Source organism: Pan paniscus, chromosome 19 (assembly GCF_029289425.2).
Source record: "Pan paniscus chromosome 19, NHGRI_mPanPan1-v2.0_pri, whole genome shotgun sequence".
Taxonomy (NCBI): domain Eukaryota; kingdom Metazoa; phylum Chordata; class Mammalia; order Primates; family Hominidae; genus Pan; species Pan paniscus.
Genome location: NC_073268.2, coordinates 82,086,119 through 82,113,340, shown reverse-complemented (window position 1 = coordinate 82,113,340; position 27,222 = coordinate 82,086,119). Strand labels below are relative to the sequence as shown.

At 36.9% G+C, this 27,222-nt stretch overlaps 1 protein-coding gene across 25 annotated transcripts in view; it reads left to right on the top strand.

Moving 5' to 3' along the window:
* Window positions 1-27,222, top strand: part of CEP112 (centrosomal protein 112) — a 554,108-nt gene that overhangs the window by 114,448 nt on the left and 412,438 nt on the right. For 18 of the 25 annotated variants that reach the window (XM_063599331.1, XM_063599328.1, XM_063599327.1 and 15 more), the window contains 4 exons: window positions 7,769-7,855; window positions 10,881-10,980; window positions 14,678-14,796; window positions 23,795-23,938. In XM_063599331.1, coding sequence (XP_063455401.1) covers window positions 7,769-7,855; window positions 10,881-10,980; window positions 14,678-14,796; window positions 23,795-23,938 — 450 coding nt within the window. The remainder of the gene's footprint in view (window positions 1-7,768; window positions 7,856-10,880; window positions 10,981-14,677; window positions 14,797-23,794; window positions 23,939-27,222) is intronic. The other 7 variants (XM_055101879.2, XM_055101875.2, XM_063599333.1 and 4 more) reach the window with 1 other exon arrangement.

Here is a 27,222-nt window from a genome sequence, read left to right as displayed (position 1 = left end):
ATAACCAGAATATACAACTTGATGACAGTGTGCCTAGGTGATGATCTTTTTGTGATTAATTTCCCAAGTGTTCTTTGTGCTTCTTGTATTTGGATGTCCAGGTCTCTAGAAAGGCCAGGGAAGTTTTCCTCAATTATTCCCCCAAATATGTTTTCCACACTTTTAGATTTCTCTTCTTCCTCAGGAATACCGATTGTTCTTAGGTTTGGTTGTTTCACATAATCCCAGGCTTCTTGGAGCCTTTGTTCATATTTTCTTATTCTTTTTTCTTTGTCTTTGTTGGATTGGGTTAATTAGAAGACCTTGTCTTCAAGCTCTGAATTTCTTTCTTCTTTTTGTTCAATTCTATTCTATTGCTGAGACTTTGCAGAGCATTTTGCATTTCTCTAAGTGTGTCCAATGTTTTCCTGAAGTTTTGATTGTTTTTTCTTTATGCTATCTATTTCCTTAAATATTTCTCCCTTCACTTCTTGTATCGTTTTTTTGGATTTCCTTGAATTGGGCTTCACCTTTCTCTGATGCCTCCCTGATTGGCTTAATAAGTAACCTCCTGAATTCTTTTTCAGGTAAATCAGGGATTTCTTCTTGGTTTGGATCCATTGCTGGTGAGCTAGTGTGATTTTTTCGATGGGTGTTAAAGAGCCTTGTTTTGTCATATTATCAGAGTTGATTTTCTGATTCCTTCTCATTTGGGTAGGCTCTGAGAAAAGTCTAGGACTGAAGGCTGTTGTTCAGATTATTTTTTCCCACGGGGTATTCCCTTGATGTAGTATTCTCCCCCTTTTCCTACGGATGTGGCTTCCTGTGAGCTGAGCTGCAGTGATGGTTATCTCTCTTCTGGGTCTAGCCACCCAGCGAGTCTACCTGGCTCCGGGCTGGTACTGGGGGTTGTCTGCACAGAGTCCTGTGATGTGAACTATGAATTGCTCAGCCATGGATACCAGCACCTGTTCTGGTAGAGGTGGCATGAGGGTGAAATGGACTCTGTGAGGGTTCTTAGCTTTAGTGGTTTACAGTTCTATTTTTGTGCTGGTTGGCCTCCTGCCAGAGGGTGACACTTTCCAGAGAGCATCGGCTGTGGTACTATGGAGAGGAACCAGTGGTGGACATGGCCCTAGAACTCCCAAGAGTATGTGCCCTTTGTCTTCAGCTACCAGGGTGGATAGGGAAGGCCCAGCAGGTGGGGGCAGGGCTAGGCATGTCTGAGCTCAGACTCTCCTTGGGCAGCTCTTACTGTGGCTGCTGTGGGGGATAGGGGTGAGGTTCCCAGGTCAATGGAGTTGTGTACCTAGGAGGAATATGGCTGCCTCTGCTGAGTCATGCAGGTTGTCAGGGAAGTGAGGGAAGGCTGGCAGTCACAGCTTTCACCCAGCTCCCACACAGTCTTCAGGGCTGGTCTCACCCCCACCATGTCCCCCTAGCAGCCCCGAGTCTATTTCCAGGCAGTGGGTGAGCAGGGCTTGAGAACTTGCCCCAGGCTACCTAGTTCCCAGCTGCAAAAGAAGAGGGCTTTGGTTCTTACCCCGCCTGTGGAGTCTGCACACTGGGTTCGCACCTTTCTCTGAGTTCTGGCCCAGAGCCTTCTCGCCCAGTTCAAATTGTTACAAAGTTCAGCTGGAGACTTCCTTCTCTCTGTGGTATTTCCCCCTATGCCTCTAGCTGCCCTCGTGAAAGGTCCCTGTGGTACCAGGCAGGAATGGCCTGCTTGGGGACCCAGCGAGCTCCCAGGGCCTTTCCTACTACTTCCTCTACCCCTGTATTTCACTCAGCCCTCTAAATTGACCCAGCTGTGGGTAAGGTCGGAAACGTCTCCTGCAAACCAGACCTTGAGTTTTCCCAGTGGGGGTGTGTGTTTGGGAATGGAGGGTCTCCCTTTCCCACTTCTGCAGTTTGGGAACTCACAGTATTTGGGGTGTCTCCCGGGTCCTGCAGGAGCAGTCCTCTTCCTTCAGAGGGTCTGGGGGTCCCCTCGGGATTCCTGGTTCATTCTTGCAGTCATTCTTGAGCTAAAATTCATGATGCAAGCCTCTGCACACTGCTCTGTCTGTCCGAGTTGGAGCTGCAATCTAGTCCTCATGCCTCTCATCCACCATAATGATTCCCATTCAAGATCCCATTGCTAATTTTTTAACAGTCTCTTGTAATTAGAGTGTTTAGTCCATTTAAATTTAATATAGTTACTGATCGATATGGTTAGGTTTAATCTACCTTGTGGTGTTCGTTTCCACTGGTACCCCCTTTTTTTATTTTTCACTACTCTGTTGCTCCTTTCTTGCCTTATTTTTAGTTATTTTTTGTTATTCTATTTTAATTTTTCTATTGACTTCTTGGCTATACTTTCCCTTTGTATGTTTTCTTTATTGGTTGCTTTTGGGCTAAAATTATGCATCCTTACTGTATCAAAGTCAATTTTTAGTGTCAATATTGTGCCGCTTACACGGGACTTTTCCCATTTTCTAATTTCCACCTCAGAAATCTAATAACTTTAAAACAGTATAATCTAATTTAACCCTACAATCACTTGTGCTATTGTCATAGTTCTAAATACCTTATGAAACCTAACTTTTGAGGTTGTTGTATTATCTTTAAATAGTTGTGTTTTGGGGAATTGTGAGAAGATAAAAATGACTTTTATGTCTCTCTGCTTACATACTATTTCTAGTACTTTCCTTCATTTCAGAGTTTCTAAGTTTTCATCTTTAAGAATACCTTTTACTATTTGTTTTAGTGCAGTTCTACTGGTGATGAGTTAAGTCATCTGAATTTTTCTTTTAGCACTTCTAAGATGTTATTCCTTTGTCCTCTGGTTTCCATTGTTTCTGTTGGGGAGCCTGTTGTTTCTCTGAATGTAATGCCTGTTTTCCTCTGGCTGCTTTTAAGATTTTTCTTTTTTTTTTCTTTTTTTTTTTTTTTTAGACAGAGCCTCACTTCTGTCACCAGGCTTGAGTGCAGTGGCACGATCTTGGCTCACTGCAACCTCTGCCTCCTGGGTTCAAGCGATTCTCCTGCCTCAGCCTCCTGAGTACCTGAGACTACAGGCACGTGCCACCACGCCCAGCTAATTTTTGTATTTTTAGTAGAGACGGGGTTTCACCATGTTGGCCAGGATGGCCTCGAACTCTTGACCTTGTGATCTGCCTGCCTTGGCCTCCCAAAGTGCTGGGATTACAGGCGTGAGCCACCGTGCCCAGCCAAGATTTTTCTTTTTGTTTTTGTTTTTCAGCAGTTTGTGATGTTTCTAGGTGTTGTTTTCTTGCATTTATCCTGCACAGAGTTGATTGAGCATCTTGTTCTCTAAGTCAGTATTTTTATATTTTATCAAACTTGGGAAATTTTTGGCCATTATTTCTTTAAATAATCTTTCCCTATTCTTATTTGCTTCTATAGGAACCCCAATTACATGTATATTAGACTCTTGGATTTTGTTTCACAGTTTCCAAAGTGTTACTGATTTTTAAAAATCAATTCTTCAATCTTTTTTTCTGTCAGATAATTTCTGTTGTTCTGTCATCAAATTTACAGACTCATTTATCTGTTCTCTCTAATCCATTAAGCTCATCTAGTGAATTTTTGTTCCTTTGAATTATTGCACTTTTTGATTCTGGAATTTTCATTTGTTTCCTTTTTATAATTTCCATTTATCTGCTGAGATCCCCTATCCGTTCTTTCATTAAAATAATATTTTCCTTTAATTTTTGAATATGTTTTCCTTTAGTTCTTTGAAGGTATTTATATGAACTTCTTTAAACTGTGGTGTGCGGAAGTAGAGTCATCTTGGGCCTTATTAACTTATTTATTTATATTGATTTTGCCTAAGGACAAAATTTTCTTTTCTTTTTTATTTTTTTGGTGCATCTTTATTACTTTCTAGATAAAGGACCTTGTGGTTGATACCTTGTAGGGACTCTGGATTCTGTTATTTTTCTCCATAGAATTTTTTTGTTGTTGTTGTTCTTATAGGCTGTTCAATTACTAGTTAATCACCTTTAAGTTGTGTAGACTTGGTTTTTACATTCTGTTAAGGCAAATACATAGAAAGCCAAAGATATTATCCAACACCATGGGACCTGTCTTACAAACTATCTTTCTGAGGCTTGCTTTCAGTCCTTGTAGGTAGGTTTAGAGTAGTCCTAAGGTGTGGCCTTTATGTTGTTTCAGCTGAATTCCCAGGTATTTGCAAGTTGTTAGGAAGCTGTCTCCACCTGGCTGGGCAGGTCTTTGGTGCTTCCCAGCACTTTAACCTGTAGCAGCTGTTACATTTTCTACTTTGTAGCAGTAATGTTTTGTTATTCACCCAGGGTGCACACATCCCAGCCATCAGCCTGTGGTTGAGGAGTGACAGGGAAATCTTCTGGGAAGCTTATACCTCTTTTAGTGCCCTGCATTTAAGATTCTTTAACTGCCCAGAACTCTGACCTCTGCTTTCTCAGCTCAGTAGGCCTGTGGTGCTCCACATGGACTCCAGTTGTTGTACCCAGGCGGAAAGTTGGGACTATCGTGGTCTTCAATTCTTGAGGATCACAGTACTGCATTACCTATTGTCCAATACTTGAGAATGGTTATCTCATATATTTTATCCCATTTTATGGTTAACAGTGGGAGGTTAGTGTGGTACCCTGCTTCATTATAGCCTGAAGTAGATCTGCAAGCCTAATTTTTACATCTTACATTTGAAATTGATAATGTATATTCTGATGTCAGAAAAAGAAAACTTAATTGTTTTTTGAAGTCAGGCTTCCTTGGAGGTCAAACTAATTAGAAATGTTTTTCAATTTCAGTCTATATAGATGAACACATAGGTACATATCTATATTTATATCTACATCTACATCTAAATCTGCATCCTTATACTGTCTTTATATAATATAGTAGCAAGATTGTTTCTATATTCTAATCCTGATGTTTCATCAGGCATCATGCCCTAGTTGTACATAATACATCCAGGATTTCTACTTTAGAGTACAGGGTGGAAATATAGAGGTATTCTGTAGCATCAAGGTAAGAGTTTCCAGAGATGAGATACTCTTAACTTTTTAAAAGGATGGCAGTGGAGAGACTTTCTTTGTAATATTACCCTTAGAGTAACTTGGTGCTCACTGTCTTAACCAAGTTACTGAGCTGTACATTGGAGATATTGGGACAAACTAGCCTCCTTCTAATATGATGCAATGAAAAAGGACACAGTATCACTTTAGTGTCATTCTTGCCAAAATCTCATAAACCTAGTCATGAGGAAACATCAGACAAATCCTAATGGAGAGACATTTAATAATGGTCTGTACTCTTAAAAAATGTCAAGGTCACTAAACACGAAGAAAGGCTGTTCCAGATTAAAGGAGAAATAAATAGTTGATGTGACAACTAAAAGCAATGCGTGATTCTTGGTTGGATCCTGGATTATGAAAAATAATAGCTATAAATGACATTACTGTGATAATTTGTAAAACTTGAGTATAAACTGTGCAGTAGATAATATCATTGTGTTAATATTACATTTCCTCAATTTGATAACCACGCTTTGGTTATCAAAGACAGTGTTCTTGTTCTAAGGAAATATATATTGAAGTTTTTAGGGATAAAGAGTCAGGATGCTTCTAATTTACAAATAATTGAGGAAGTAATATGTATGCATTTATATATATGTAGAGGTAGATATAGACATAAAATGACAAAGCATATAGGGCAAAATATAAAAAATTGGTAAATCTGGGTAAAGGGCATGTGGGAGTTCCTTGTGCTATTATTGCAACTTTTCTTTAAGTTTAATATTATGCCAAGGCAAAAAGTTATAACCAGAAGAATTTAGATAAATATCTTTGGTTGTAAGAACAGAGATCCATCAAGCTACATAAAATAAAAAGATACACAAAAATCCTTTTGAGTTCAACTAACCCTAGTGTCATTGAGATTGTTGGAGCCTGAGTTTGCTTCCCTCGTATTTCAGATGCTATCTGATTTCTAATCTTTGTGTATTTGCTCTACTTTTTTCTATATACTGGATTGGCCTGCTTTCTCTTGGTTGCTGCACTTTAGAACTTGGGTTTGCTCCCCAAAATAGCTAACTTGGTGTGTTAGTTCAGATTCTTGAGAGAGAATCTGAATGAATTTTTGCTAGCTAATGGATTGCTTAAGCATATCTCAGGTATTTATTCCTAACTTGGTCAATAAATAATGAGGTAGGGCCGGTGAGAGGTGTTGGGTTGGGGTTATGGTAGCACACTCACATGGTATTTAGGGCTTACCCTCAAAAGCTGAGGGTATGACAAGTTCTCTAGAAGGTGTTATGGGAAGATCTGGCAATGAATCATGTCTCTTAGACCTGGCCAGCTTTGTCATACTGTTTTTTGGCTTTAGTTCCCTTTTAATAGACCCCAAAAATGCTTCTGTGAAGGATCTTTACATGGAATTAGATTGTCTAGCCTCCTTTCTGCAAAAACGAAGAAGAAATATTGTGTGATTTAGAGGCAAGGGAATTGAATTTTTTTTTTGCATAGCAAATGGTTAACTGTCTCTTTCTCCACCATTCATAACATTTAAGTCATGAATTTGTATTATGTTAACTTTTGTTTGTGAAATATAAAATCTCAGTTTGATATGTTAATATGATATATATGTTTATCTTGCTAAATTTATTTTGTATTTGAAAAAGTAATTGAAAATATAAAGTGTATTTCAAAAATTTTCAAGAAAATATTTTGAAGGTACATTAATAATATTAAAATGTTTTTCCTAAATGTGGTTGATTGATATTTTTGCATACTTACTTTGTGCCACACATTGTCCTGGGTATGGTCATTTAAATTATTTTATTGAATATGATTTTCACAATCCACTGAGGTAAGGATACTTTTCCTTAATTAGCAGAAGAGGAACTAGAGTGTCAAAGGGTCACTTGCTCAAAGTCACAACAGTGCATATATGGTGGGATTGGAATTAGAGTTGGAAAAGAGGTCTGCCAGACTCCAATGTATAATACTTAACTCTCTTAAATTGTGAGGAATCATGTGGCCAAATACTTTCACATTTGAGATAATCAATTTTATGTTGCTCTTCTTGAAACCTGTCACTACTGCTCTTTTAATTCTAGGATACACTTCTTATATTAACAAGATTGGTTACATTTTTGGCTTTGCTCAGAGCACCTTTGCATGTGGTGTTGGTTTGGAGAGGATAGAAGTTAAGGAATGCTTGGAAGGAGATAAAGTCACTCCCTTGAGGGAGCGGGGGTCTATGATTCCGGGAGAGAGAACTGAAAAACTGTCGAAAGATATGCACTAATCAGTAATTTGCCATTTTTATGGATATTCATTCTCAAGTCATATTTACATATGTAGGTTAATTAGAGTATTTTAAAATGAGCAAGTAGATCAAAGAAAAAAAATAAAAGGTTGGAAGAGACTTACTGAAATGAAAAATAATGAAGAGTAAAATACTGTGTGGATTTAAATGTAAAAGCAAAATATCACTTTAAAATGCCTTTCTCTTTTGTGCGGGAGAGAATGGGGAGAGTAGTGAATCTGTACTTTATATTGTCAGTTTTGCCTACCAGGTGAAATTTATTTTAAAGACTTTTAACTAGTTTGAAAGTAATTAGAGGACTGAAATAAACATATTGGTATATGTAATGTGATTGCTAGAATCTGTGACTACAAGGTAAAGGTGGAAAATGATAACTGTCTTTTTTATAGGGAATTATTTTAGTTTAATTGTGTATTTTTTGCCAAAGGGAAAGTAAATTAATAACACCCTTGAAATATTTTTCTTGAAGCTGGACATGAAAACAAAAATGATGGAAGCTAAATTTCATGAAGAAAAGCTTAAACTGCAACAGAAACATGATGCTGACGTTCAGAAGGTAGGATATATATCTCGTGTTTTAATTATATTGAACACTAAAAATATTCTAGGTTTTATGATGATCCATCCAGTTATCCATCCATTCATCCAACCATCCATCCACTTATTTATGTACTTTATGACATTCTGTTATAAGTGGAATATGCTAAACTAATATCCCAGCAAAAGTTGATTTTTTAACTTTATTAGCTAAACATATGTGTTTATTTAAAACCTTATGTTTACATTACCTTTTAGTCCTTCTTTAACTATTGCATTTAGGCTGACCTTCTTATAGTCTTTTATCTGCATTCTGTCATTACCTTTCATGAAAGTTGAAATAAGACATCAATGGTAAATATTAGAATTTGTTTTATTCTAATATTCTTTTGGTTTTCTGGTAATTAAATTTCCTTTTTAATTTAAAAAGGAACTCTTGGACTTGTATGCATTTTAGTGCTGGCACTGACAATAAAGGCTTGTTTTTCAAGTAGCTCATTGGGATTGATGCTTTCTAATCTTTCAGCCTGTATTTTCAAATAAAACTTATTTTTTTTCTTAGCTGGCACAGCAAAAATTGTTAATTATGGTTATCCTATATGGGATTTGGGTTGTTACTATATTTTAGTAATGATTAAAACATTTAGTGATAATAATGTATGTATGTGTTTTTTTGAAATACATGGAGGTTGATCCAAATGGAAACTTTGCATTTAATGTTTCAAAACTAAGCCTATGATTCTGCTTCCCAAAACTGAATACTAGAGACAGAGGCAGGTAGTTGCAGTAGTTACAGCATCAGGATTATGTATCCAAGCTTTCTTAAAAGCTTAATATATATATATTAATATTTCGTAAAATACGTATTTGGCTTGTCCTTCAAAGCAATAAGGAGGAAACCACTGACTGGATATTAGAGAAAAAAAAACTGAACTCTCCTTTTCCAATTTCCTCTCACCCATTCAGATATTACAGGCAAATTTTTTTGCTCTTACTAGAGTTTTACTTTAGTTTAAATTGTTTAGATAATAGTTCTCTATCATAAGTATGTTAGAGAGTCAGTAATATAATTTCAATATAACATGTACAATTGAAATAGAGTCTATTGATGTATAAGATAAATGAATATAAAAATTTATTTGGAAAAATTATGGTGATGGAATTTGAAATAGGTTTCTTGGTATGTCTGTTACAAAGATTTACTCAAAGTAACATATTTAATAATAAAATTCTTTCCAGCAATTTCTCTTTAAAATAAATCCTGAAATTTATTTGCAGCAGACAGTGCAACTAGTTTGAAGTGCCAAGTAAAATATAAATAAAATCCTTTATGCTAGATTTGAAAAGTATATTCATCAGTTTACTGCTTGTCTGGCATTTTCTAAGCATCAGGAATTGGCAAGGCGTAAAATTTAGAGTGTTTTACCTATTAGTATACATTCTTTTTCTTTTTTGCTTCCTTATGGCTATTATTATCCAGAGATGGGATCTTGCTATGTTGCTCAAGCTGGAGGAGGACAGTGGCTATTCACAGGCATGATCCATGATCATGGCTCACTTCAGCCTCGAATTCTTGGGCTCAAGTGATCTGTAAGCCTCCTGAGTAGCTGACTATATGCATGTGCTACTGTGCCCCGTTCTTTTCTGTTGTTCTTGTTAAGCTGACTTTTGGGTGTATGGGAAATATACCCCAGCCATAAGAAAAGTAGATATTCCTTTTTCCCCTTGATTAGCATTTTCTCTTACTTGCTATCTTTTTTACATTTTGGTTATTTCTGTAGTTTTTGTGAGTATAGATGTATTTTTAAGTATAAAATCACAAATTGTATTAAATGATTACATTTAAAACTTCTGACATAATATAAATTAACAATAGATTTTAATGCAATTTTTGACATATTTTGAGCTGATTTTTCTGATTCACAGTAGCAGAGCTAGATATAAAGGAGGCTGATTACATGTCATCTCCTCATGTATCTGGGAATTCTTTTACTGTGCACTAGGAGGATAGAAGGGTGCTTGTGGGCGGATCCAGGGACATGCCCAGCTGAAGAATATTCTATCCCAGTGCAATGTGATGAATTATACTCTCCCAACCTGGCAAGTTTCTGATGACTTCTCTCTGCCACTTTATGACAGCTTAATTTCTGAATTATATTTTAGGGAATCACCTAAATTATTATTTATACTGTCCTTAAAAATTATTATACGAAAATCTCAGATAACGTATTTCTTTCAGATAATAATTATTCTTGTATATTTAATAATTTTCTTAATGCACTATAATATAATTTTTACAGTTTGGGGGAAACCATTTATGAGATTAGCTGAGATAGACTTACAAAAATATTATGCTCATTGAAAAGTTATATGATTGGTTCTTTACGAGTTTCTATTAATGTATACCTACTAATTCATCATTCACTTATTATCTGCTGGAATTTGCTAGCAGATAAACAACAGTAGATATCGTAAGTATAAGAAAAATATGTGAAGAGAAATATTAGACACATACAATTTCAGCTATTTTTATGTTAATCTGAGAAAAAGAATCCCTAACTCCCTTTCAGGACAAAACACTTCTACCTAATTTACAAAACACTGACATTTGAGAATCAATTTAAAAAGTCACTTAAATCACTACAATGCCAATTTGCGGCAATATTCACTAGTCAAAAGGAGGAAAATCTCATGATTTCAGGCAACTTGGAAGCTTCCAAGTGTGGCAGATCATATAGATTCTACCTCCTAGCTGCTGCAAGAGCAAAACGTGAACTTCTGACTAGGCTAGAATTATTAACATGGACATACACAAAAACACACGCATCTAACTGAAACAGCAGACAGTAAAGCTGTGGATAAGAGATACTACTTTGTGTGTGTGTGTGTGTGTGTGTGTGTGTGTGTATAATTTCACAGTGTAGTCATATTTGTTAAAATCACTTTTTCTATTTATGTTTTAGAATTAAATATATCAGGATTCAAAAAAGTGTCCTATATGTAAAGTAGTACAATATACTGAAATATTTTAAATTTATTTGCAGATTTTAGAAAGAAAGAATAATGAAATAGAAGAACTGAAAACTTTATACAGGAGTAAACAACATGAAACTGAAGAGACTATTAGAAAGCTTGAAAAGAAAGGTGATGTTGTGTTGTTACATACATCTTTTAATAACATTTCCATTTTATTTTAGTGATGTGGAGAATAAAATTTGATTTCTGACCTTTTATAGTATGAGATAGGAATGTTTATGTGGGGTTTCATCAATGGATATATTTATTTAGGCTTCCATATGAAGGGGCAAAAACTGTGTTTATTTGTGTGTATGTGTGTGTCTGTGTGTGTGTTTGTGTAGTGACAGTGATGGAGTAGTACTGGTGGTTGGTTTAGATACAGAGTTGGAAGAGTATGTTGCTTTCACTCCCTCTTCTTAACTCTAGCCTCATTGGGATACAGCTGCCATAGAGTATTGAGGGCAGTCATAGAATTAGGACTTACTGGCTTTCATGAGGAAGTCAAAGGAAATTATTCTTCTTTATCTAGTAAAATTCATTACATTAAGTATCTACTTTTATGTCTGATAGTATTTGCTGGTATTGTGATTGACAGAAAAAAATTAAAATGTATTTCCTATTTGCACTTTAATTAAGAAGGAAAAGAAAGCATGTAATCAAGTATTAAGTTGACTATGGACAGATGGAAAGTCCGGCATGAGGAGGTAACCACTTGAGCTAACTCTGACCGTAGTTGACTATGATTATGGGTTGAAACATCTACATCAATAGGTGGTCATGAGAGAGAGTGTTGAAAATATTGTTTCGGGAAAGGAACTTCTGTAAAATTTTGTGAAATTTTAAAGTCTTGGTTAGTTGGAGAGAAGAGTTGCAGGTACTGGGATGGGAATGCTGAAATAGGTAAGTTGTAGGAAGGGTACTTCTCAACTACTTAGCTAGAGTGGATACCCCATGCATTAAGAGATAGATTTTAGGCCGGGCGCGGTGGCTTACGCCTGTAATCCCAGCACTTTGGGAGGCCGAGGCAGGCGGATCATGAGGTCAGGAGATCGAGACCATCCTGGCTAACACAGTGAAACCCTGTCTCTACTAAAAATACAAAAAATTAGCTGGGCCTGGTGGCGGGCACCTGTAGTCCCAGCTACTCAGGAGGCTGAGGCGGGAGAATGGCATGAACCCGGGAGGTGGAGCTTGCAGTAAGCCGAGACCGTGCCACTGCACTCCAGTCTGGGCAACAGAGCAAGACTCCGTCTCAGAAAAAAAAAAAAAAAGATTTAAAAATATTAAGATAGTTGACTTGGGGCTAGATTAAGTATGACCTTGAATTTTAGATTTAGAAGCTTGAACTTTGTCCTGTAGATGCTGGATGTAAAGAGCCAGGGAAGGATTTTGAGATGTGAGTTTTAGGACCTCATGTTTTGGGAGGAGTAGCCTGGTAATGGAGGGTGTATTGAACAGAGTAGGCCAATTCCAAGTCTGTTAGGCAGAGGCAGAATGGAGTGAAGGAGAGAGAATTCTACTTATTAGAAAACATAGGCTGTAATTCCAGCTCTGTTACCAGTGTCCGATGTATGATAGCAAGTTGTCTCTGGGTCTTGGTTTACTCATTATAAAATGGTGAGATCAGAATAAATAATATATAAAGTCCCTGCCAACTCAGAGATATTCTGCTTCTGTGCTGCTGTAATTTTGCATGTTAAGATGAGAAGGATTTCTGAATTATGGCACTGGGAGTAGTTAGAATGGAACCGAAGAAAAGAAGAAGTTTTTAAGAGTGAATCATGATTTAGTGAATGAGAAGATCTAGGCAATGAATAAGAGAAAAGGAGAAGGGAAAGTTTTCATTTAGGATTTTCTGTATGGAACTTACTGGCTCTCCCCGAGATCAAACCTGAGTATATCTGAGTGAATGATAATGGCTTTGACAAGTTAGGACAGCCATTACATAGATAAGTTAACCAATTAAATAAATATTTGTAGGTTCATTTCCACCCTTAAATGTTGGTAAAAGCAATTATAAATTCGTTTAGGTTTTTTCTCCAAATATTACCAGTGTCTAGAAAAATATTTTAAATTTATTTCCAGGTCTTCTTCTTTACCCTGATTCAAAATAGGTAATTCAAACATGCCTAAGGTTTAAAAATGATGAGGTTTTAAAAATAATGTTTCTAAAGGCATTTTGAATTGCAATCAGATCTTAGTTTAATTTTGGAAGTGTAAAGTAAAATATATTGTAGATGGTAAAGACTCACATTAGGTTAACTTGGATTCATCTCCTCTCCTTATTTGTTGTGTAGTTGAGGTATAAGAGTGAAAACAATTTTTAGGGAAATGTTTACAAAAATTTTGCTGTCTCGAAGTAAATGAATAAAAACATATTTAGTAAGCTATGATAAGATTATATCCAATTAAAAATAGAGCTGAATTTATTTTACTATCCAGAAGAGATGAATATATTAAACACATTTTCACTTAAATCAGTGACTGTTTAAATAATTTTAGTAAAGAAGATAGAAAGAGAAATGATTTATAAGGCAAATATTTTATATAATTTAAAACCTATTTCATTTTAGTAACATAAACTTCAAAAATGATTTAAAAGTATCTAGCAGCAACAATATATTGAAAGGAGGGGTTCCTTTATTTATTCATTCAGTACGCATCTTTTTGAGCACTTGCCTGTGTGGCACTGTTATGCCCTGTGGATAAAATGTTGAAATCTCTTTCTTCTCCATGAACATAGTCTCATTAAAGAGGAAACAGGCAAGTAAATCACTATAATGTTAATAAATGATTTAATTGAGAAATACTCAAGGTTTCATGGGAATAAAGAGGAATTTCTTTCTGTCCCTGCAAGGGGAGAAATCTGGTTGAGTGAATCATGATTTAGTGATTCTTTATGACTGGTTCATAAAGAAGGTGTGATTTTTCAGTTGAGAGTCTAAGGATGAGTAGGAGTTTTTCAATAAGGGAGGGAAGGGCATTCTAGGTAGATAGATGATCATATTTAGGCAGTGATATAAGAAAGAATATGAACTCAGGAATCTGCATATAGGTCGGTGTGTTTATAATAGTGGTTTAAAACATGCAAGTGGGAAGAGATATGGCCAGAACCATGAGGAATTGTTGTCCATGTCAGAGGCTTTGACCTATACTTATCTTTTAGATGAGAAGAGCTGTAGAACGTTTGTAAGCCTGGGCATAACTACCAGATTTGCACCAGTGAAAGGCCTCTTTATTTATTTAAATTTTTAAAATTTCAGTAGCTTTTAGGTTACAAGTGGTTTTGGTTACATGGATTCATTGTACAGTGGTGAAGTCTGAGACTTTGGTGTACCCATCACCCAAGTAGTGTACGTTGTATCCAATATGTAGTTTTTAGCCCACACCCCCTTTTCCACCCCCTGCTTCTCAATCTCCAAAGTCCATTATACCATTCTGTGTTCCTTTGCATACCCATAGCTCAGCTTCCACTTATAAGTAAAAACATATGGTATTTGGTTTTCCATTCCTGAGTTACTTCACTTAGAATAATGGTGAAAGGTTTCCTCAAAGCAACAGAGGACTCCTTGGAGGGGAATGATGCTTGAGACCAATACACTGTTACAATTGTCTAGGGAGCCAGTAATGATGAATTTAACCAAGGCTGTCTGTGGTGGTAGAAATCGAGAAAAAGAGCAAGGAATAAAAGATATTTTAGAAGAAAGCATTGAGAAGACTTGGTGAAAAATTGAATTACCTACTAACTGGTGCACTAAATTTTATATCATCAAACTCTATGTACCTAGAATTGGTTTAACTATGTTTTCAAAATTTTTGACAGTTCAGACACTGATACGTGACTGTCAGGTTATCAGAGAGACTAAAGAAGACCAGATTGCAGAGCTAAAAAAGATATGTGAACAAAGTACGGAATCTCTTAATAATGACTGGGAAAAAAAGGTAAGCTACATAAAATACTAATGGAAAACATAAAAGTTTATGCTTCCAAGTAACATATTTAATTATAAAAGTAATAGATTTCACAGAATATACAGAAAAGTATAAAAAATAACTAAAATTCCAGGCTGTTTAGAAATAGCTACTGTTCATGTTTTGGTATATTTTCTTCTGGAAGTCTATGGTCTATAAAATAGTTTTCATTTAGAAAATATTCTTTTGACTAGCTCTTGAATTTAATTAATGTTCTGGATTTCTTATCAGCCAACAGATTTTAAACAAAATTAGTTAAATAGCACTAAAACAGTTTTTGGAAATTAAGCCATTTTAATTTTGTATTTGGGCCATGGAGTATTTCTTTCCTGAAATTTTAGATAATATAATATGGACTAGAATTTATTGTATAAACTTATTTTATTTTTGATTGACATGTAATGATTTTACATTTTTTAGGGTACAGTGTGATATTTCAATACATAGATACTTTATATACTGATAAAATCAGAGTAATTAGCATTTCTATCACCTCAAACATTTATCAGTTCTTTTTGGTGAGGACATTCAAATTCCTCTCTTCTAACTTTTTGAAATATATAATACATTATTATAAACTATAATCACTCTACTGTGCATTAGAAAACCATAATTTATTTCTCCTATATTATTGTATTAGTCCATTTTCATACTGTTATAAAGAACTGCCTGAGACTGGGTAATTTATAAAGGAAAGAGCTTTAATTGACTCACGGTTCAGCATGGCTGGGGAGGCCTCAGGAAACTTACAGTCATGGTAGAAGGTGAAGGGGAAGCAAGCCACCTTCTTCACAAGGCGGCAAGGAGAATGAACACAGGAGGAACTACCACACACTTATAAAACCATCGGATCTCATGAGAACTCACTCACTATCATGAGAACAGCTTGAGGGAACTGACCCCATGATGCAGTTACTTCCACCTGGTCTCTCCTTTGACACATAGGGATTATGGGGATTACAATTCAAGATGAGATTTTGGGTGGGGACACAGCCAAACCCTATCAATAACTGTAACATTATACCTGCTTTTTAACTTCTCTCTGTCCCCTTTCCTCCCTCTCCTCCCCTGCTTCTTGTAATCGCTATCTGTTCTCTACTTCTATGAGCTCAACTTTTAAAATTCCACGAGTGTGATTATGTATTTGTTTTTCTGCTCCCAGTTTATTCCACTGAACACAATGTCCTTCTAAGTTTGTCCATGTTGTTGCAAATGGCAGGATTTCATTCTTTGTTATGGATGAATAGTATTCCAGTGTGTGTGTGTTTGTGTGTGTGTGTGTGTGTGCGTATCTATCACATTTTCTTTATCCATTCATCCTTTGATGGGCACTTACATTGATTTCATATCTTGACTATTGTGAATAATGCTGCAGTAAATGTGGGAATGCAGATATCTCTGACATATTGATTTTATTTTCTTCAGATATATATCTAGTAGGGGGATTGTTGGATCATATGGTAGTTCTATTTTTAATTTTTTGAGGAACCACACAGTTTTCCCTAATGGCTGTACTAATTTGTATTCCCTCTAGCAGTATATAAGGGTTCTCTTTTCTCTATATCCTCACCAACACTTGCTATCTTTCGACTTTTTATTAATAATCATGCTAACTATGGTTAGATGATATCTCATTGTAAGTTTGGTTTGCCTTTCCCTAATGATTAGTGAGGTTTAGCATTTTTCATCTACCTTTTGGCCATTTCTGTGTCTTCTTTTGAGAAATGTCTATTTAGGTCCTTGGCCTAAATAAGTCATTAGGTTATTTTTTAATCATCAGAATATTTGTTTTTTTGCTATTGAGTTGTTTGAGTTTCTTATATATTTTGGATATAAACCCCATATCAGATGTATAATTTGCAAATGTATTTTCCCATTCTGTAGGTTGCCTTTTCACTCTGTTGATTTGATTTTTTTTTCCGTGCAGAAGCTTTTTAGTTTGATGTAATCCCATTTGTCTTTTTTTTTTTCCATGCTTTTGTTGCCTGTGCTTTGAGGTCCTGTATAGAAATTGTTGCCTAGATTTATGTCATGGAGCTTTTCCTCTATGTTTTCTCCTAGTAGTTCCATAGTTTTGGTTCTTCCATTTAAGTCTTTCAATTCATTTTGAGTCGATTTTTGTGTATGGTGAGAAATACAGGTCTAATTTCATTGTTCTGCATGTGGATATCCAGTTTCCCCAGCACCATTTATTAAAGAGACTATACTTTCCCCATTGTATGTTCTTGGCATTTTTGTCAAAAATCAGCTGGCTGTAAATGTGTGGATTTTCTTTCTGGGTGCTTCATGCTGTTTTATTGGTCTGTGTGTCTGTTTTTATGCCAATAGCATACTGTTTTAGTTACTACAAGTTTGAAGTATATTTTCATGTCAGTTACTGTGATGCCTCCACCTTTGTTCTTCATGCTTAAGATTGCTTTGGCTATTCAGAATCTTCTGTGGTTACATGCAAATTTTAGGATTGCTTTTTCTATTTCTGTGAAAATGTCATTGATATTTTGATAGGGATTACATTGAATCTGTATATTGCTTTGAATATTATGGATACTTTATTTCATTTTTTAAAATAATTTCAGCTTTTATTTTAGATTCAGAGGGTAGATGTGCAGGTGTGTTACATGGTTATATTGTGTGACATTGAGGTTTGGGATATGAATGATCCCATCATCCAAGTAGTGAGCATAGTGCCCAACAGTAGTTTTTCAGCCTTTGTCCCCCTCTTTCCTCTAGGAGTCCCCAGTGTCTATTGTTCCTATTTTTATGTCCATATATACCAATGTTTAGCTCCCACTTGTAAGTGAGAACATGCTTGGTTTTCTATTTCTGCATTAATTTGCTTAGGATTATGGCCACCAGCTGCATCCACATTGCTGCGAAGGACATGATTTCATTTTTTTATGGCCATCTAGTATTCCATGGTGTATATGTACCACATTTTCTTCATCCAATCCACCATCGATGGACATCTAGGTTGATTCCATGTCTTTGCTGTTGTGGATAGCATGGCAATGAACATACAAGCGCATGTGCCTTTTTTGTAGAATGACTTATTTTCCTTTGGGTATATACCCAGTAATGGGATTGTTGGGTCAAATGGTAGTTGTTCTAAATTCCCTGAGAAATCTCCAAACTGCATTCCACAGTGGTTTAACTACTTTACGTTCCCACTAACAGTATATAAGCATTCCTTTTTCTCTGCAACCTTGCCAGCATCTGTTGTTTTTAATCTTTTAAATAAAACCCATTTTTACTGGTGTGAGGTGGTATCTCATTGTGGTTTTAAATTGCATTTCTCTGATGACGTGTGATGTTGAACATTTTTTCGTATGTTTGTTGGCCACTTGTATGTCTTTTTTTGAGAATTGTTTGTTCATGTCCTTTGCCCACTTTTTAATGGAGTTATTTGTTTTTTGTTGTTGAATTGTTGAGTTCTTTATAGATTCTGGATATTAGACCTTTGTCAGATACATAGTTTGCAAATATTTTCTCCCATTCTGTGAGTTATCTGTTTACTTGATAGTTTCTTTTGCTGTGCAAAAGTTCTTTATTTTAATTACGTCCCACTTGTCCATTTTTTATTTTTGTTGCAATTGCTTTTGGGGATTTAATCATAAATTCTTTACCACGGTCAATGTCTAGAATGGTACTTCCTAGGTTTTCTTCTAGGATTTTTATAGTTTTAAGTCTTATACTTAAGTCTTTAATCTATCCTGAGTTAATTTTTGTGTTTTGTGGGGTATCCAGTTTCATTCTTCTGCATATGACTAGCCAGTTTTCTCAGTCCCATTTATTGGATAAGGGGTCCTTTCTCCATTTTTTTGGTCAACTTTGTCAAAGATCAGATGGTTGTAGGTGTGCATCATTATTTCTGGGTTCTCTCTTCTGTTTCATCGGTCTATGTGTCTGTTTTTATGCTAGTACCATGTGGTTTTGGTTATTGTAGCCTTATAACATAGTTTTAAGTTGGGTAATGTGATTCCCACTGGCCTTGTTCTTTTGTTTTATTTTGTTTTTGAGACAGGGTCTTGCTCTGTCACCCAGTCTGGAGTGCAATGGCACCATAACAGCTCACCACAGCCTTGAGCTCCTGGGCTCAAGTGATCCTCCTGCCTCAGTCTCCTGAGTAGCTGGGACTACAGGTGTGCATTACCACACCTGGCTAATTTAAAACTTTTTTTTGTAGAGGTGGGGTCTCACTATGTTGCCCAGGCTTGTCTTGAACTCCTGACCTCAAGCGATCCTCCTGCCTCAGCCTCCCAGTAGTGCTGAGATTACAGGAGTCAGGCACCATGCCTGACTTATTCTTCTTGCTTAGGATTTCTTTAACTATTCAGGCTCTTTTTTGGTTCCATATGAATCTTAGAATCATTTTTTCTAATTCTGTAAAAAATGACATTGGTAATTTGATAGGATAGTGTTGAATCTATAGATTGCTTTTTAGTTGGTTCTTTTCTAGTTTTTATTTTGTTATTTCTAGTCATGTGGTTTTTCTTTCTCACGTTTTGGTTTTATCTTTTCTATAAATTTGGCATATTTTTGTATTTGCTTCAATGACATTGTGTACCTAGCAAGTCCCCTTCTTTCCTTTGTCTGAATTCCCTAGTTTCATATATTCTAGTTTAAATTGTCAGGTATTTGAAGAGAAGAGGCTTCTGCCACTTACAAGGGTACGTCTTTTTCTTTCTGCTGGATTAGTAAAGCTTTTTTTCTAGTTATACAATAAATAGTGGATGTGTAAATACGTAAACCTGCTTGAAGTTTTTTTTTTTTTTTTTTTTTTAGAGTCTTGCCCTGTCACCCAGGCTGGAGAGCAGTGGTGCAATCTTAGCTCACTGCAACCTTCGCCTCCTGGATTCAAGCTCTTCTCATGCCTCAGCCTCCCAAGTAGCTGGAATAACAGGTGTGGCCACCACTGCCTGGCTAATTTTTGTAGTTTTTGTAGATATGGGGTTTTTCCATGTTGGCCAGGCTGGTATCGAACTCCTGGCCTCAAGTGATCCTTCCGCCTTGGCCTTCCAAAGGGCTGGGATTACAGGTGTGAGCCACTGTAACTGCCCCCTCACTGAAGGCTGTGTGTGTGTGTGTGTAGTGTAATTTTATGTAAATCTGGGCTGAGATGAAAACTGAGTACAAGCAGGACAGGCACCAAAATTAATAAGCACATGATAGATACACTTTGTTATTTATGTAGTCATTCATTCAACAATTATTATGTATTCTACATGGACAAGGTGATATATGTATGTGTGTGTGTATATTCCCTAATAGAAATATGCGTCCTATGTCTCTCACCTTAAGTCCCAGTTATTCAACTACCTATTTAAAATCTCTCCTTGGTCTGAATTCCATCATTGTCCTTAAACTTCATCTTCTTTGTTTGTTGCTAAAATGGGTATTCCCTTTTTCCCTATCCCATGGAGAATACCTATCCCATGGAGATGCCTATCCCATGGAGGGATATACCTACCCAGTAGGGTATTCTCTATGGGATAGGGATCAACTCAGCTACTTAAAGACTCTTCTTTTTGCTTCAGCTCACACATCTAATGCCTTGCCAAGTTCTGTTAATTATCCATCTTTTGAATGTATCTACCACTCTTCCTTCCTTAGTTCAGGAGACCCCTGTCTCTTGCCTAGATCACCTGTAACTGGCCTCTACCTCCAGTCTGTCCGTCGTCATTCCATGTCCCACAATACAGCCAAATTGGTCTTTCACAAACACAAATCTGGTTGACCTCACAATCATGTTTAAATCACTCTAGTGTTTCCCATTGTCCTAGTGGCTCCCATTGTTTCCTTAGTTCTTAGGACTTACAAGGCTTTTCATGATAAAGACTCTGGTGATCTTTCAAGCCTCATCTTTTCTCACAATTCTTCTTCCTGTCTTGACTTTTGCCCCAGCTGTCAACACGTTTTGCTGTTCTGTGGGCCTTTAAAAAATATTGAGTTATGATTTACATGCCATAAAATTCACCTTCTTAAAGTATACAATTCATTGGTTTTTTTTGATGTATTCACAAAGTTGTGCAACTTCCACCACAATATAATTTACAGACCATTTTCATTGCCCTAGAAAGAAACCTTTATCCATCAGCAGTCAGTTACCACTCCCCACACCCCAGGCTCTTCAACCACCAATCTACTTTTTGTCTTTATAGATTTGCCTATTCTAGATATCTCATATAAATACAATAATATAATATGTGGCATTTTGTGACTGGCTTCTATCACTTACCGTAATGTTTTTAAGTTTCACCCTCACTGTAGCATGAATCAATAGTTCAATCAGTTTTATGGTCAAATAATATTGCGTTGTATGGATAGACCACATTTTGCCTATCCATTCATCAGTTGATAGACATTTGAGTTGACTCCACTTTTTGGATATCGTGAATAATGTTGCTGTGAACATTTGTGTGTGTTTTTACATTCTGTTAGGTGTAGTCCTAGGAGTAGGATTCCTGGGTTATGTGGTAACTCTGTGTATCTTTTTGATAAATTTTTTGAGGAACTGCCAAAGTGTTTTCCACAGTGGCTGCGCTATTGATCTGTGGGGTTTTGTAATACTTTTCCCTTTATTTGGGACATATTTCTGTTGCCTCTGGGTCTCCTCTGGCATGAGCCAACTATATGGTTAAAGACGAATATGTAGGATGCTGGGAAGGGCATTGGTGTCTCCTGTACCCATTATCAAACTCTGGGTGAAAATTCTTCTTGAGAATTCCTATGGATCAACTCATTGTTATTTCCTATGGTTTCGTAAACTCCAGCAAGATTTGTATCCTATAGCCTAATAATATTTGCTACTAAGATAGTTTATCCCTTAAAGGAACGTTTGCCCTTTAAAGCCTCCTAGACTGAGTGACCTGGACTCCAATTCATTGTTAGGTTTGGGAAAGTGCTCACTGATGCATTATGCCTGATACATAGCAGGTACTAATAAAATTTGTTGAATGAATACATTTTAATCACCTCTGGTTAGACTATGAGACCAGATGCCTATCTAGTCCTCAAACACATCAGCCAAGTAATAGCATAGTTGTTTTTGCCAGTGCCATTTTTACCCTTGTAGTCTCAACTACAAATTCCTTGGATGAGTGTTGTAGACTGACTTACAGACACCCCTCCGACAGCGACGGTCCCTTTATAAAACAACTGTGGAAGACACGTGAGAAACCACTAAGTTTTGATGGGCTATTAGATTTTTGACATTTGGCAGGCATATGTTCTAGGGGCTTTGGGAGACCGTAAACATGAGGAAACCACTACATCATATAATTGCTCCTGTAAGTACAACTGTAAAATTCTAAGTGACTCCTTTAGAGCCCATTATCTGAGTTACTATCATGTCACTCGACAGCTGTGAAGGAGCACTGAGATTTGGGTGCATTGTACCAGCTATGTGACTCACTTTTGAACAACAGACCTAATACTGCTTTACAATGTTTATTTCAGCAGAACTAAAAATTAGATACATCAGGGATTTCGGGGACCACTTACGAATAATCAAAACTGTGTATGTTAAACTTGCAAAATCCAGGAGTCTTCTGTATGGCTATTACTGAGCATCCTCATTCTTCCTATTCAGCTAGAAACTAGAAGAAGCGTTCTTGAGACCTTTACCAGTACAATTATCATAATTATTGCCTGCATTCTGCCCTAGCTTCCATCTCTCACAGGTTTTCCCTGTCCTTCCAGTATCTTCCTAGTCAAATAAGAGTCCACACTGCCTCTATTTGTCCTTTCTCTGTTCCCTATATATAGGTAGTGAATCAAATGTATTATTTGGGGCCAGGCACGGTGGCTCACACCTGTAATCCCAGCACTTTGGGAGGCTGAGGCGGGTGGATCACTTGAGGGTAGGAGTTCGAGACCAGGCTGACCAACATGGTGAAACCCCGGCTCTACTAAAAATATAAAAAATTAGCCAGATGTTTTGGCGGCTGCCTTTGATCCCAGCTACTTGGGAGGCTGAGGCAGGAGAATCATGTGAACCTGGGAGGCGGAGGTTGCACTGAGCCGAGATTGCACCACTGCACTCCAGCCTGGGTGACAGAGTGAGACTCCATCTCAAAACAAAAACAAAAACAAAAAGCCAAATATATCATTTGGACTGTTTGGACTCCTGGTCTCTTCTCCTATTGGGTAGGTGTGGGGTTGGATGCAGGGAATGGAAGTTAGACTCGGAATTGTACCCCCATTAAGATAAGTGAAGGAATGCCCACAAGGCTGGGAGCACAGATTTTCAACCCCTTTTGGAAGATGTCCATTGAAGCTTGTCTGGACCTCCTGTATTTGCCTTTGTTTTCCTTACCTTAGTTTGTGTAGAAATTTTAAAAGCTCATCCATTTAAACAGTATATACATAATGATTTTTATAAATAAAGACCTCTGTACATGTAGTATACAATTCTGCTTAGTCATCCTACCCATATTGTTTGACTGATTAAATGTGATCTTTTTGTCTGTTTTTGTATAGATTAGGGAATGGCTAGAAGTAATTTCTTGTTTGAGGTGCAGGTAGGGGAGAAAGCAGTTTTTAACATTACTAGTGTACAAAATTCCATGCAAATAGGATGAATAATGGGGACAATGGGACAATATTCCTAATTAGTAACAATATTATAATGTTTCTGTTTTCTCATTTCAGACTAATACTAGTAATGTTCACTTGTATTATCTGCCTGATTTATTTACCATTTCTACCTGAGGCAGATAATTCCTTTTAATATTTGTTCATCCATTAAAATTTTCAATTCAGGAAAGTAAAGGAAAAATTAAGTGTTTCTTGATCCTGCTTTTTATATGATATCTTTACCTTGAATGTTTACTGGTGGTTTTTTATATCTTTTGGTGTTCAGGTCATCATATATATAAATAGAGGAATATAGAAACCATTTTTTCCACTGAATTACAAAATAGTCAATTCCATAGTAGTAAAAGAGTCAACTCTTGATTTCCTGATGTAGCTTCACAATGCTGTAGCAGAAATGGAACAGGAAAAGTTTGATCTTCAAAAGCAACACACTGAAAACATTCAAGAATTGCTTGAGGATACAAATGTGCGTCTGAATAAAATGGAGAGTGAATACATGGCGCAAACACAGTCCACAGTGAGTCTTTAAACCTGTTCTTGACATCTTAGAACCCGTCTTCTCAATTTCCATGTCCTCATGTTTCCCTGATGTGCACAGTGTAGAAAGAAGTGTGTTACAGAATCAAAAGAAAAACTTTACCTTCCTACTCCATACAGATTTATGTGTGGCCATGGACAGACCCTTGAAGTCTGTGAGGGATTTGACTCTAGTGTGTTTAATGCTGCTTTTTATTTATTATTATTATTATTTTTACTTTTATTTTTTGAGATGGAGTCTCACCCTGTCACCCAGGCTGGAGTGCAACGGCATGGTCTTGGCTCACTGCAACCTCCGCCTCCTGGGTTCAAACTATCCTCCTGAGTAGCTGGGATTACAGGTGCCCGCCACTATGCCCAGCTATTTTTTTGTATTTTTAGTAGACAGGGGGTTTCACCATGTTGGCCAGGCTGGTCTCGAACTCCTGACCTTGTGATCCACCCTCCTTGGCCTCCCAAAGTGCTGGGATTACAGGTGTGAGCCCCTGTACCTAGTCTTATTTATTATTTTTTAACCCTCAGAAGGCTTTATAAATCTTTTTTCTTCTTGTTTTTTTTTCCATTGACTTTCAGTTCAGAGATAATCTCTTTTCTTTTTTTTTTTCCTTCGAGACAAGGTCTTGCTCTGTTGCCCAGGCTGGAGTACAGTGGCTTAGTCTCAGCTCACTGCAACCTCTGCCTCCCAGGCTCAAGCGATTCTTGTGCCTAAGCCTCCCAAGTAGCTGGTACTACAGGTGCATGCCACAGCATCCGATTAATTTTTATATTTTTAGTAGAGACAGGGTTCCGCCATGTTGGCCAGGCTGGTCTTGAACTCCTGGACTCAAGCGATCTGCCCACGTTGGCCTCCCAAAGTGTTGGGATTACAGTCATGATCAACCACGCCTGGCCATTTCTTTTCTATCTTTTTTTGTTTGTTTCATTTTTTTTTAAATGGAAGACTTGATTGTTTTTCTGAAAATAATGCTAATGTGAAGGAAATCAAAGAGGGAGATTGGAGTAGTGTGACCACTCTGACCAGTGTTCTTAATAGATCATATTAACTCAGGAACCAGACATAGACATCACATGGGTAAGCCCAAAATGGTCCTTACTGAAGTAATTCAGGAAGGAGGTCACCACAGTCAGGCTACACAGCAGAGAGACCTGTGACACTGGTCAGGGTGAGATAGAGGATCTCCCAAAGAGACTCTTCATTGATTATATATATATATGGCTGTGGAGTCTAGGTCTGGGGAAGTGACTGTCTTCAGCTCTTTAGGAACCTGCCTTACATCTCAAGATCCATAAGCCTGGACCAGTTTTGCTGGAAGGCTACTCTGCATGTGGCTCCTCATGTCCGTGTTCAGTGCATCGCATCAGTCTTGTTACTGATACAAATGGTCCCCTACTTAACGATGGTTTGACTTACAATTTTTTGACTTTATGTTGGTGCAAAGGTAAGATGCATTCAGTAGAATACCAGATGCTCCTCAATTTACTATGGGCTTATTTCCAAAAATGGTTGCATGGGTACTTAAAGTGATGCATATTGCTTTTGCACTGTCGTAAAGTCAAAAAGTCACGTAAGTCAAGCCATTGTAAGTTGGGGACCATCCATCTGTACATTCATTCTGTTCTTCACTTTCAATACAGTATTCAGTAAATTACATGAAATACCCTATACTTCATTATAAAATAGGCTTTGTGTTAGATGATTTTGCCCATCTGTATGCTAATGTAAATGTTCTGAACACATTTAAGATAGGCCAGGCTAAGCTATGATGTTTGGTAGGTTAGGTGTATTAAATGAATTTTTAAATTAATGATATTTGAAACTTAATGATAGGTTTATTGGGACATGATCTCATTTTAAGTCAAGGAGCATCTGTATGTAATATGACCTCATAGAATAGTCAAGTGTTGTATCCCAGGCATGAACTCTGTCTCATTTACCATTCACAACCTCCCCAGGCCAGCCTGGCTTGGTCCAAGTACTTTCTTGAATTTAAAGCTGTGGAATTTAAACAAGAGTTGTTACCCAGGCGTATCACACATATATCTTAGAGTGTGTTACCTTGCACCCTTGGACCAGCACTAAGGTCTACCTCACATTGAAAAAGAAATGAGAAGTGGTATGCACAGTTGTTTGGAACCTGGACTTTAGGGTCAGACAGTTGTGGGTTCAAATCCCAACTCCTTAATAGCTTGAGTGTCATTAAGCTCTTCAGATGTTAATTGTTCTTATTTGTGGAATAGAATAACAGTAGTACAATATAATGTAAGTTGTTGGAAATATTAATATACATAAATTAAGTATATAATATATACATATATTAATATACATAAAATATATTAATATACACAATAATAAACACTCAGATCATTGTTAATATTATGTTCAAAAATGAAACATACAAGAATGACAATCAAGAGAGACACACAAACGAAAAAGAAGGACTCAGTTTAAGAAGTTCCCAGCACTTTGGGAGACTGAGGTAGTTAGATTGATTGAGCCCAGGAATTCAAGACCATCCAGGGTAACATGGTGAGACCATGTCTCTTAAAACAAAAAAAAATTAGCTAGGCCCAGTGGGGTGTGCTTGTAGTCCCAGTTAGTTGGGAGGCTGAGGCAGGAGGATTACTTGAGCCCATTAGGTCAAGGTTGCAGTGAGGTGTGATTGTGCTACTGGATGCCAGCTTGGGCAATGGATCCAAAAAAAAGAAAAAATTAACACATTTGTTTGATGAAGAGTGGAAAATTGTTTGGGCCTCCATTCCCTTCCATGGAAATAATAGGAATAGGGTAAAGAAAAAGGTGTAAGCCCTGATGGACAAAGAGAATAAGAGAGCAATACAATTTTTGGAGTTGGAAAGGCAATGGATTTGTTGAAATTGATCTAGCAGGCTCAAGAAAGCATAATCCTAAATCAGCAGTGAAGGAACCTGAGAAGCAAGATGAATTACACCATGGGAGCTCCAGAGGCTCCAGGCATCTCTGGAAGAGGGCTGATAAGTGGCCCTTCAACACATAAATTGCTAGAAGGCCTATTTAAGAGGCAGCTAGATGTTTAATTGGAGTGTTAGGTACAAGGGGGTTTTTTATACTCTTCCTTGTAATTTTGTAGATATTTGATAATACGACTTTTTAAAAATAATAAAATAAAAAATGACCAAATCTTAATGTCTTCTCCCCCATTTTGTGAAGCATGGGATTGTCTCTTCTACAACTCAGCAGAAGACACTAGGTTATTTTCTGGAGAGAATACAACAGTCTCTGGATTG